This window comes from Leishmania panamensis, assembly GCF_000755165.1.
Source record: "Leishmania panamensis strain MHOM/PA/94/PSC-1 chromosome 35 sequence".
NCBI lineage: Eukaryota > Euglenozoa > Kinetoplastea > Trypanosomatida > Trypanosomatidae > Leishmania > Leishmania panamensis.
In genome coordinates, this window is record NC_025882.1 from 1,980,704 (window position 1) to 1,993,257 (window position 12,554).

General features: G+C 57.5%; 3 protein-coding genes across 3 annotated transcripts, besides 1 other annotated feature; all 3 read right to left on the reverse strand.

The window, feature by feature from the left end:
* Positions 1 to 92: 92 nt before the first annotated feature.
* Positions 93 to 1,136: a repeat region.
* Positions 1,137 to 1,810: 674 nt separating this feature from the next.
* LPMP_355420 (hypothetical protein) lies at positions 1,811 to 5,158 on the reverse strand (the record flags this gene model as incomplete). Its single annotated transcript, XM_010705171.1, has 1 exon — positions 1,811 to 5,158. The coding sequence occupies one exon, from the start codon at positions 5,156 to 5,158 to the stop codon at positions 1,811 to 1,813; it is 3,348 nt and encodes a 1,115-aa protein (XP_010703473.1).
* A 2,179-nt stretch (positions 5,159 to 7,337) lies between these two features.
* Positions 7,338 to 8,453, reverse strand: LPMP_355430 (hypothetical protein; the record flags this gene model as incomplete). The annotated part of the gene is made up of 1 exon (XM_010705172.1): positions 7,338 to 8,453. The coding sequence occupies one exon, from the start codon at positions 8,451 to 8,453 to the stop codon at positions 7,338 to 7,340; it is 1,116 nt and encodes a 371-aa protein (XP_010703474.1).
* An 892-nt stretch (positions 8,454 to 9,345) lies between these two features.
* LPMP_355440 (hypothetical protein) lies at positions 9,346 to 11,253 on the reverse strand (the record flags this gene model as incomplete). Its single annotated transcript, XM_010705173.1, has 1 exon — positions 9,346 to 11,253. The coding sequence occupies one exon, from the start codon at positions 11,251 to 11,253 to the stop codon at positions 9,346 to 9,348; it is 1,908 nt and encodes a 635-aa protein (XP_010703475.1).
* Between the last annotated feature and the right edge of the window lie 1,301 nt (positions 11,254 to 12,554).

The following is a 12,554-nucleotide window of genomic DNA, read 5'->3' on the forward strand; positions in this document are numbered from 1 at the left end:
GCTCGCACTTTCGGCTTCTGGGCCCTATCTTCCAGGGTAACCTTGTTTTCTAGCAGACTTGCTGCCTGTCTATTTCCTTTGCGTCCGTCATGGGGAGCGTGTCTAGCTGGCCCACCGCATGGGCCACGACAAGTGGGATGTTGCTCTGAGTCTGGGGCCGCGCGCCTTCGATAGTCGTGGGTGTATCAAGCGGAAAGGGACGGTGATGAAGCATGTGCCTGAGAGCCAAGAGACCAGGACGTGGCGTTGTGAAGAAACACAAGAGCGCAACAATCAACACCTGACGGGGTAAGCTCATGCAGCGCGAGCGAGAAGTGCGTAATCAGGTCGTTGCGTACACGACCATAGCGTGAAACAAAGTGTGCTGTGAGCCTCAAGCGCTCCAAAAAAAAAAAAACGCGTGGCATATCGGTCACTACTCCGGGTCAGACGCCTTCCGCAAGCATAAGCGGGGGAGGGGGGGGCGGTGGAGGAACCGCCACGCTTGCGGAGCAGCAGGCAACACAGCATTTGCACTCCATCTCGACGCGGCCAATCACATGCCCCTTCCAGAGTCCAAGGTCCAGATAAGTGTCCGTGCGAAACTCGGCGAGGACGGCCTCTTGTCCTCTCGTACGCTCGGCATGTTTGTTCCTGTAGTGTCGGACGCTGGCTGTCAAGTGGCTCTTGTCCTAGCGTGTCGCATCGTGTGGCGCGATTTTAAAAAGGTGTTGGCCTGGCGCTTGGCGCCGGTGGCCAGACCCGCAGCCCCCGGCGCGGCACGGCCCCACGCCGAAAGCCCGCCCGCCCCGCGCGGCGGCGCCAGTGTTTGCGCCAACGCCACCTCCCGCCGTAGCGAAGCCCGTGCGGGGCGCCAATGGCGTGGAGGGTCTGGCCCGCAGCACCAGCCACACCAGGCCCCCGCCCCACCGCTTTGTCGATGGACATGCGTTGCTGCTGCAGGGCATCGCGGCCGGTCCTGACTCGACGCCTCTCTGCCCCACGCCGTCTGCCCACAGCGAGAAAGCCAGCTTCGAAAAATGGGAAGGTCGCTGCATCCATGCCGCCTGCCAGGGGGTGGGGCGTTGAAGTGCACGCAACCGCTGCACATGAGGTGTGTGCGTGTGTGCAGTGCTCCGAAGGGGACAATGCCGGCACAGCTGCAGGAAGGCTACCAAAGCGTTGTGACGACACCGTCATCCGGCCTGCACACCGCCGCGGCCAATGCACAAGGCAGACTCCTCGTATGGCTACAGAGGGATGAAGAGCAGTGAGGTGCAGCAGCACTACGGAGTTGAAGGGCAGCAGATCGGCCGCTTTGAATCTCATGCACAGGGAGAGAGAAAAGAAAAGGGAGGAAGAGAAAAGCGACAGTGATGGGAAGGGGAGCGGTGAGCAAAAGGAAAAACAGTGCAAAGAAAACGGTGGGTGAATACGCGCCACCAAACACGCACACACACCCACACGCACACACACACGCACACGCACGAGAATATACGGTATTCCAAAAAACGAAAAAAAAGAGTCACACAATGTAATCCTAGTGTGACATGTACAAGGAGCGCAGGCTACGATTACAAGGGGGCAGATACCACCGCTGAGACAGGACGTATCTTAGCCAAGAAGAGGGGGGAACCGCACGTAAGGCGCGGCAGCTACGATTGGAGCGCTGCATGTGTTTGCCGCCGCTTTAGCAGCAGCCGCAGCACACACACACACACACACATACGGACAAAGAGGGGGGAGGGGGGGCAGAAAAAAAAATAAAACAGTGAGGCTTTGGGTCTTTCCGATGTATGTGTAGCCGCTTTGCGAGAGTTCATTTTTTTGCTCACTCGGCCCGGTACACGTATGCAGCGTTGAGGTTCGCTAGGTTCGTCGAGGTCCAGGAAAGACACATATACGTGTCCCGCTCCGCCTCCGTTGGTGCCTCAACGCCAAAGGTCGGGTAGAAGTGATCAAACAGCTCACGTAGCGCATGAAGAGCATCCCCTTGCGTGGTCACACACCGCGCACTGGCCCAGGCGACCACGTCTTTCGCAAGAGTTCCCTCGACGTCCACGTAGCGGCAGTACAGCTCGTCAAGTGGCCAGTACCGACCAAAGCCATCATCTTCGATACACGAGTCAAGCACCGTTTCCCCAATGTAGCCCTTGCGCACGAGTTCTGCCACATTGGGTTGCATGCCTTGCCCCACATCGATGATGCCTATAAAGCGCAGAAGATTCAACTTCGCATGATCTGATGTGCCTGTCTCGGCGGGAAAGCGCAGGTAGTGTAACGGCTCATCAGGTCCGAACTGGAAGCCGTACAGAATGCCAGCGTAGTACTGGCGCGACCCGGATAGCGCCACAGCCTCCTCTGGGTGCTCCTTGAGATACGAGGCATGCTCCAGCGGCTGCGCTACGTAGCGGTACCCAATGTTGTCACCACGAAGCTGATTGTTCAGCATCATATCCAGCACTTTCCAGTTAAACAGCGTCTTGATGGCGAGCTGGGTAAAGAGGAGCTGGAAAAGCTCACCATCGTGGAGGGCAGAGTTGAGTAGCTTGTCGTACACAGGGTCAAAGTCGGCATCGTCCTCCGTCAAAAAGCGCCCGAGTGTTCCATCCATCAAGTCTGTCACTAAGTAACACAGCTGTGTTCTCGCATCGTTTTCCCCCCGGCGCACCTCGCTGGCGGCCTCCGCTGGCAACCCTTTCGGTGTCTGCCGGCTCACAATGAAATCATGGGCGCGGCCGCCACAGTACACTCCAAAGTCTTCGAGCTGATTCATCAAGACGTAAAACGCGACATCGGTGAGAGACTCTCGCACGTACTGCTCGTGGTCCATGCCATCCGGAATGACAAACACCTTCACTGCCACGGGGAGGCGCCACGAGCCGTAGGTGCCGCGGTATACAAGGCTGCTGCCGCCTCGACCGAGAAATCCGAGCACCTCTACGTCAGTTGTAGGGCCATTGAAGATGGCGCAGTTGCCGGTCTGTATGTAGTTACTCCAGCGCGTGACCAAGCTCCCCCCCTTCGTAGGCGGGCTCAACGGACCAACAGAGGCGTTGAACAGCTCGCCGTGGGCCATTGTCGCCTCGCCCAAACCCACATCCTCGGCGTCTGCTACGACAGGAAGCGGCGACTCCTCGGTCTTCTCGGCCTCCTTCGCCTGCGCCGCATCCGCAGTAGAGACCAAGACGGCGGCAGCATTGGGGCTTTGCGTGGACATGGCGCCGGCAGCGGCATCAACGGAATGCATGTGCAACAACGCAGGCGGAATGCTCTTGGAGGCACACAGCGTCTCTCTCACCGATCTGGTGCCAGCCTGGTCGACTGTATTCAATAAGCTAGCAAATGCCTTCGCTCTACCTTGGTTGCAATCCGAGTTGGCGTCCGTACCGACAGCGACAGATAGCACTTTAGTATGACTGTCCATGGTCGCAGATGTGGCCAGTCGGTCCCGGATCACTGTTACTGATGATTTAGGGGACGCGGTGGATGCGTCTCTGGCTGTGGTCGTGATTGCCGACCCATTCACCGGGATGCACGGAAGAGGTGAACCACTCGAAAGAGAGACGGGCAACACGTCACCCGCAGGATGTGTGCCCGTCGTAGTCGCAACGGGAACAGAAGCGGCAGCTCGCTCGCTTGGTGGAACAAAAAAACGAGAGAGGCCTTCACCAGTGTGCCGCAACGATGCCCCAGCGGTGCACTCAGCGCAGCGGAACAAGAGCGGCACGAAGGACGAAGCGCCAGCCTGGGGGCCCCCAGTGGCGCGGCGCCACAGCTCACCACGAGTGCACTCGAACTGGCCCTTCATTTGGTCGAAGAGAGCTACCAGCGCCAAGAAGGCCGTTTCAGGACTGCCAACCTCCAACGTTGCTGCCCACTGCGCCAGCTTGCGGCCGGCGATGCCTACGCACGGCAAGGTTTCGCCGGCACCAAAGAGTGGGAGCGCGGACGTCTCCTGCAGCTCCGCCGGGGTCGAATAGAGCGGCACAACCGCCTCCTCCAGGTTAAGCAACGTCAGAAGGTGGGTGCGAGGGGGAAAGAGAAGCCACTCATCGCGCTTCGTAGGGTGCTCAAAGGCGACGTGATGGCGACCACTCGAACGCACGGCGACAAGGTCGGAGCGAAGGTGCCAAGCTGACTGCCCAGGCAGTGTGAAAGTCATACCGCGAAAGCGGACGTCGAAGTAAGCGCGAAAGAGCAGCTGCAAGTAAAAGAGCTGAAACACTTCGGCATCCCTGAAGGGCTGCGTTGTCAGAGAGAAGGGCCGACGCATTACCCCCTTGCGGGACATGGGGAACATGACCGCCACCGGCACGAGCCGGTCATGCCGCCTGTGGGTCCCTTTTTTGAGTGCACTGATCACAGCCGCGGAGGCGCTCACTTTTGCTTCGATGCGCATCCTCTGCTGCCCTACAAGGTCGTCCCAGTCGCACAGTTGGACCGCTGCGTAGGGAAAGTGTGCCACATCACAAGCACTGGCCTCGCCGAGAGCCAGATACAGGGCGGCGGTCGTGCTGAAGCGCTTCCAGCGAGGTACGACCGGGGCAGCGGTGGTAGCGACAGATGCAGCTGGCATGCCGACCGCCCTGTGGGCTGCGAGACTGGTGCTCTTCACGGCTGAACCATCCCCGCCCACGGACGCACTTCCCAATGACGGAGGAAGCGGTGTATCAAGCAATGTGCCAGTGCCACCTGCGCCGCCGAATGACGCATTGGCAGAGCGCAAGAAGGTTGTTGCCATGTCAGGGAGCACCATTTCGTCGGTCGTCTCCCTTCCAAAGTCCAAAGGTGGCGTGATGCCTGTGGCGACGGCCGTGTCGCTCTCTTCGTCCGGGCTGCGCCCGCGCAGGGGCAACTCTCGTGTAAGGAGTGATGGCAGAGCGTCGATGGGCTCCTGCTGTTCGTTTAGCAGAGGGAGCAGGAAGAACGCTGACCCATCCCAGACGCAGTTTGGGTACGTCTTCAGCAAAGACTGCAGTGGACTCGCTTCGCCCTGCAGCACCTCGATACGATAGGTGCGTGCCTCAGCGTCACCGAGGTGCACGGCAAGCGTCTCTGTGCGAGATCGGCTACGGCGTGGTCGTGTGTACTGTCGGCCATATGAGCGGAGAGAGAGCTGTGATGTTGGCTCTCTGTCAATGTTCTGAGCAGTTTTGCTAGCGTGGCACGATGCCATCCGCAGGTTTAGGCACGGAAGAAAAGTGCCAAGTGGAGAGTTGTTGAAGATGGCGGAGCCCAACAAGTGCAGTACTCGGTGCGGCGGTTGCCGACTCCCGGCCGCGTAACCGTTCCGCTCCTCACAGGGGAGCGAGAACTGCGCTGCACGGCGGTCACCTCGACGCAGCCGCCACCGGGACGAGATCGTGCCAGCTCCCTCTGCCCCTGCGCTGTCACAACCTGGAGCGTCCAACGTTGTGCCGGACGCCAAAAACTCAAAGTGTAGAGGGCTCGAGACGGAGGCCACAGGCTTCTGAGGTGTATGATCAGGGACCGCTGTCAGAATGAGTGGCTGCCACGCTTCGTGTGGCAAGAGATGTCCTTGCCGATCTTGCCGAAGTGATGCTGTGGGCCGCGCGACTTGCAAGCGCACCAGAGTTTGACTGGCCGCGGCGGCCGCTTCTTCTTCCATTGTGGAGTGAGGCGAACGGTGTCGCCGCTGTTGCACAGCAGCCGCACCACCAGAAAGAGCGCCCAACGGTCGTACTGGAACGAACATAGGTCGAGAGTCTGGCTGGGTAACAGCTGATGCTTTTCGAACCGCAGGAAGCGGCAGCTGACCGGGCGCTCGGCGTGGTAAGCTGCTGCTATCGGTGACTCCCTGCGTCGAGCGATGTCCACCATGAGCATCAAGCAAGTGTCTGTTTGGGGGTCGAGGGGTGATGTAGAAAGTCTGCACTCGACTCTCGAGTATTGCCTCCTGCACGCGAGGAGCTTCATGAAAAATGGGCTCCATTACTGCACCGGTGGTAACAGGGGAAGTGAGGAGTGGCAGTACACAGAGAGGTATATAGTTTTGCCTTGGCGAAGGTGCGAGTGCCTAAAAGGGAAACTTCTATCGGTTCACTCCAGTGAGGCACAAGGAAAGCAACCGAGAGACGAGCAAGAGTGGGGGTGGGGGTGGGGGGAAGGCGATGACCGAAGCGAAAGAAGAAGAAAAACAATAAACAAGGGGCAGTGCAACTCCTAAACTGAAATCCTACAAAAGATAAGAGGTAAAAGAGTGATGGAATACATCTGACCGTGTATTAGGTATGTATGGATGAGTAAGGGTATGTGGATGGGTATCGTAGAGTAGTTAGGGAAACGAGGAGGAAGGTGCAAAGTGGGGGGGAGGTGGTGTATGGCCCACAGGCACGACACAGAAAAAGAATTATCTGTCTAAGAACCCCTGTGATTGAGCTTTAGGGTGAGTAACCGCGCACGCAGCGCGCAAAGGAAACCAAACGAGGTGAGGGTAGTTCAGAGACTGCAGATTTGTATAGGCGCATCAGAGGTTTATCAGGCACAAACAATCACTCACTCGCACGCGGATGTGATGGGGGGAGCTGGACGCAAACTGTTGGATGGGAAAGAGGAAGGAGGAAGGAAAGGTACACAACACCGCAAAGGCGCTGCGGAGCGCAAATCGAAGGAGAGAGAGAAATGTCAGGCGAAAGAAGGGAGAGGGAAGCAAAGTGAGCAGCGGAAGGGTCGTGACCACACACGGGTCGATGGGGGGGGGGGGTCGGAAACCTGAAAGAAAAAGGCATAGGTCATCCTACGTGTGCATCAATGAGGAATGAAAGAGGAGCGATGCGGTTCAGTTGGCTACCGCCCTGAGGTCACTTCTTGTTGATGGTAACCTTTATTCTCACCACTCCCTGCCGCGTTGCCCCCAAGAGCCTCAGCCTCTCTCGTCTCATGGCGTGGGTGCTTGTCACAGCACATATATAGATTTGATTATTGCGTTTGATCCGTTGCGTTGTTGTTGTCTTTTGCTCTCCACCCTCTGTGAGACAAAGATGGCTCCCTTTCCCTCTTCCTCTCCTGGGAAGCGAATGGGCTGTGGTTGGCCGCCTCCGTCATGAGGACGATCGCGCAAAAGGGCGGGGAAAGGGAAACGAAGAAAACAACGCGACGGGGCCTTCGGGCACTCCCTCCAGAACAAGAATGAAATGCGCGGAGAAAGAGAGAGAGAGAGAGAGCAGAAGATGCACAGGTCACGTCTTGCCAGACAACAGAGGAAGAAAGTAGAAACGGGCACAGTGACGCAACGCATGAAAACGAACGAAAAAAGGGAGGTGATGGAGAAAGGCAAAAGTGGAAATCAGATCGCACAGCAGCGAAGAGGCAACAACGTCGCAGGACGTGGGTTGTTAGCGGACGTAGGCAGGTGGCGCACCAATCTGCGGCGCCACGCTCCGTCCGCTCTTGTCTCGCTCCAACTCCCGTTGATCCCTCTTCGCGGCCAGCCGCCGTTGCTGGTACTCCTCCAAGTCCTTGCGCATGCGTCGCGTCTTGCCAGCCTTTTCCTCCTTATTCCAGAGATACGGCATGAACCATGGGATGTTGCGCATGCGCTGGTTCACCGTATCCATCTCCTTCAGATACTTGACCCGCGTCTCCAGCGTCGACGAGTTGTCGCTGGCGTACGCCTGCATCTCCTCCTTCAGCTCACACGGCAGCTCGCGCTCCAGCCGGCCGCCATTGTAGATCCACGAAACCTGCGGAATGTTCGGCCGGGTTCGAATGCGTTCCATGATGAGCCGCTGCACCCAGTGATTGAGTCGATGCAGTTGCGGCTCCATTGCAAAGCGCGCGGCCAGGTCAACGGTAGCCCAAACAATGTACACCAACTTGGAGCGACGCGACACAATCACCTCTTCGATCACCAGCTGTGCAAAATCAATCTGCTCGCCGATGTGGGCAGGACAGGCTTTCAAAGAGCGCCGCAAATGATAGGCGATCTTCTCCGAAAAGATCTGTGCAGACGGGGACATGTTTGCGCGGTGGCGCAGGTAGCGAACCTCCCTGCTTAGCATCCCATCCGGCTCAGGCGCGCTAGGCCACAGCTTTCCCTCGGCGAGCTTGCGCGCCGCCAGCGAGGTGAAGGGCACAGGCGGAGCCTCGTACTTGGCTGCCTCCTGCAATGAGTCGTACTTGAGTGCCTCTCGCTCCGAAAAGCCAAAGCTCTTGCTGTTGCGCAGAGGTTCCAAGTCGCCAAGGCCTTGAAGGGCGTACGTCGTATTCAGCTTCACTCCCTCGCGATCGAGTCGAGACCCAGTTGAGTAGAGTCGCTGCTCGACATAACGGTAGGACGACTGGTTGGCGGGGTTGATGTTGCGCACCTGCAGCACTGAGCGGATGGTCTCGTCACGCTGTGCTTTTGTCTGCTTCAGCGGCAGAACGGATGGGTTTCGAAATCGGTGGCGTAGCTTGGTTTGGTACTTCATGGAGCGCTTGCTCATACGTGCCATGCTGGTGGGCCACATTGCTCATCAGCGAATGAGTCGGCACAAATGACTTTAGTTTTGCGTGCGCACAACTCACACGAACTCGAGAAAAAAAAAAGAGGAGGAAGAGGAGAGTCCACAGCAGAGTAGACGCGCACACACACACACAAAAAATAAACACGTTCACAATGAAAGGAAAGGATGAAGGAATGTGATGAGGTAGAGCAGAATAGCGCTTGCATTTCAGGAAAACAGAAACGTGAGAAAGCACTTGAAGGGTTGTAAGAGCACGAGAAGAGCTGGGGCGGTTGACGAAAGTGAAGTTTGAAATACCGTCGTGCCCCCGCCTCGCCCCTGGTTTCCGCGTCACCCTGCCAGTAGCTGCAGCCGCCTCCCCCCCTCTCCTCCTCCTCTTCCCCCTCGTGCTCAGAATCGATAGACACATATCCTCATAGTCTGCGCTCACTGACCACAAAAGGAGTATGACACAAACCGAGATGCTAGGCGCTACTTGACTCTCTGTGCTGCTGCGCTTCAGGGACAAATTCTGGAGTCGTGAATACATGTGAAGAGAACGCAACACTGCTGAGGCCGACACATATAGTGGAGGCCAGGCGAGCATCGCAAAGGGCAAACGGAGTCTGTGCGTACGTGTCTATCTCTGGTTCCGCTCCGCCGTCACGCACACACACACACAGACGCAGAGGGAGGCATAAAAAACCGAATGAGAGAGACAAGGCCAACAGTATTGGACCTCAGCGCAGCATGCACAATAGCGATAGGCGCAACCATATTACACTCACTGGCCGACACAGGAGCAAGTAGACGGCAGCACGCAGCCCTCTTTCGAAATACATCGGCACCACATATCCCCCCTCGCGAAGTCGTACTGCCCGCGGTCCTAACCCGATCGAGTAACGTCTACCACATCTCATGCAACAGTACTTCTTTTCCTTGCCTCCTGACGTGCCTTACGCACCTTCGCCACCTCGTACTCCGGAATGGCAGCGACGTAGATACGGCGGCCGTGATAGAGCGAGGTGAGGGTGTACTGCGGGCAGCTCATCTTCGCCAGCATCGCGTACAACGTCTGCAAGCGCTCCTTCACAGATCCACGCACGGTGACTGCCGTGCTGCCAGCGCTCATCGTCTGTCGTGCAGGAGGCACCACGTCGGAGAGGGAAGCAGCGGTACCAGCCACCTTGTAGCGAGCTGCCGCCGTGTAAGCGCGATAGAAATCTGCTTCCTCGGCTCGCATCGTGCTCAAATTCAGCGGCTGCCGAAACTGCGCAGCCTCCACCGCTGCCCCCATCTGTCTCTTGAGCTCAGTCCCCTCTATCCTTGTGGCGGACTCGTTCGCAACAGTGTCCTCCTGTACCAGCTGCAACAGGTGCTGAGCGTCATCAGCGTCCCTATCAGCTGATTTTGACATACTCTTCGAAACTTCTAGCGCAATGGTCGCACTGGTGTCAGCTTCGGGTGCGTTGACTCGGCGGGCGTTGACATCGTGCGGCGTGGTGCCGTTTGAGTCATCCTCCCTTCTTCCGAAGTCGTGCAACTTGTCATCGAGTACCTCACGTGCGGCCAGAAATGCGATCTCCAAGTCCTGCGAGCGTGCCTGCACGCTGCTGACATTGTCGTCCACAATCATCAGAGAGCGGATGTTCACCAGTTGGGGCATCAGATATCCTGTACAGCCCTTCCACTCACCCTCGAGCGGCTCACGACGCAGTGTGCGGATGCCGTCGCCAGCCATAAAGGCGTTGAAGGAGGCGCACTGTGACATGAGAAACGGAAGTACCTCTGCTATGAGCTCGAAGCACGGCGCCAGAGACTCGGGGACCGTGTCGGGGTAGTCGGTGTTCCTGTTAGCGGCTGATGCAGCGAAGTCGTTGGTGATGATGCCAGGGCCAGCTTTGGCACCGCCTGTGGATGCTCCCTCATCCGTGAAGGCGGCATCTTTAGTTGTGCCGACGAAAGTGGCTCCACGCCACCCCGTTACCCGCTCCACGTACTCCGTCACACATGGGAATTGGTCCGCCAGCATCGACGACGGCGGATCGTCCATGAGGAAGAAGCCGGAGAAAGCAGCACTGAGCGTGACGTCGGCCAGGGTCGGGTGTGGAGTGCCAAGTAGAAAGCGTTCACTCGGATGTTCGTGCAGGTGCGCCTCAAGCGCCGTGCAGAAGCGCTGGAAGTGGTCCTCCATGAACGGCGCCGTCATATCAGACACACCCGTCGCCGAGATCAACCGCCTCATCACTTCGCGAAACCGCGGGGCCATCGAACGGGCAAAGCCGATGCCTGGGATGGGGAAGAAGTAGCGCACGTATCCCTCCAGCACATCGAGTGCGTCGCCGCGGATGTAGCGAAACATGGCACCGGTCTTCGCGAGCCACCAGCAGGCGTACACCACTACGCACCAAGAAGCGAGGTGCAATTGCGGATGCGTTTCTTTTCGGACCAGGAGCCTCTGCGTACGCGGAGCTGTCGTCACGGCGCCATCCGGGTGCGAAACGCCGCCGCCACCACAGCTGCCCTTACCAGCGTAACTGACCTCGCCCTTCGCGGAGCGAGCGATGGCCTCAACGTCCTCGTCCAGCTCCACCGCTTCCGCCAGCTGCCACACCTGCAACGGAGAAGAGCCACTTGGAGTCAACGTGCAGAAAACGCTGCGGGCGTGGTAGTACAGCGAGTACACGAAGGTAGTGGTGAAGCTCGTGCAGTACACCCGAAAGGGGACCTGCTTGAGACGGAGGTAGGTGACATGCTGATGCAGGGACAGTGTGTAGGGGGAGCCGAATACGCGGAACGGCGTTTTCGTCGGTCTACCACTCATGAGCTCCCGCACGACGCTCGAAGTACGCGAGGCGGACGACGACGTTGATGGAGGGAGGGGGACTGCGTGACGCCTTTTTGTGTGTGCAGCTTGTCACCAATTCAAGCAGACTTGAGCAAAGCACTACGTGCTAGTCCACGTCTACGTAGGGCACTGCCAACGCGCAGTCCACGACGGGGTCAACAGCTGAAAACACACAGAGAAAGAAAATGAGGCTGATCAGAAGGAGGAAGAGGCACGCTCACGGCGTTTGCCGGCGTTGAATTTGTGTCGAGGCATAGGGTCCCCATGGCACAAGAGTAAAACGGCAACAGACCGTGTGAAGGAGACACAAAAAGCGAAAGGCGTGGAAAAGACGCCCGTTGCAGCGCAGGATCAGGAGTGACCGTTGTGAGAGGATGGTAGTTGGAGCATGTAGACACAAGAGGATATAGGGACAGGGGTACACACACAGGAGGCACTACAGAGCGAGTAACAGCGAGACCCACACTCATACACACGGAAGAAAAGGATGTCCTTGACAAATTGGTCAAGCGGTATACGAGATGAATAGTGTCGAAGCCGGCGTACGCGAGCGCAGCAACGCTCTGCGTCGCTGAGAGAGGCTATTCGTCGATGAGTCATACTTTCTTCTTCGCATTCATTTTGCATAGTTGTGCAGCTTTAACCTGGCGTACATGTGGCATATCCGAATAAGTGTGCGCGTGAATGCATCCTGTCCTTCGCTAACGTAAGAGAGGGGAAAGGGGAGGGAGAGGGGTGGAATAGGAGGGCAAGAGAACTACTCGGAGGCCATGTCAAGAGGAATAAAGTGCGTCTTTTTATACAGGAGCATCGATGCGCGTACATGTCTGTGCCTGTGTACGGACAAGAGCGTGGAGCCACTCGTCCTTCCAGCCTCCTGTCTCACTGGATTGAGGCATAAAAGAGACTGGATGGGCGGGGCATGCTCTGGAGGCACAAACAGCGGAGAGCGCGAGAGAGAAGGGGGTCATAAGGTCTCTAAGGGAGGCCCTTATCAAAGGAAATGGAAACTAGAAGCAGCACTAAGAGGTAGAAGAAAGATCCCACGTTCACTGGACTAAGAACAATCGATCGTCCGCCAATCCCGTCATAGCGTTGTGTCCAGAGAAATCCTCCCAAGGATCGAAAGGGCGAAAAGAAATTTCCACAGGGAGTGGCGTACTCGCTTGCTGGCTCAGGAAGGGGCGAAAAATAAAATGAAGAGGAGAGAAGACGAGAGTTATTCTTGTCAGCGTTTATCCTCTACGCTATGTCCTCGCCATCGTATAATCCCCGCC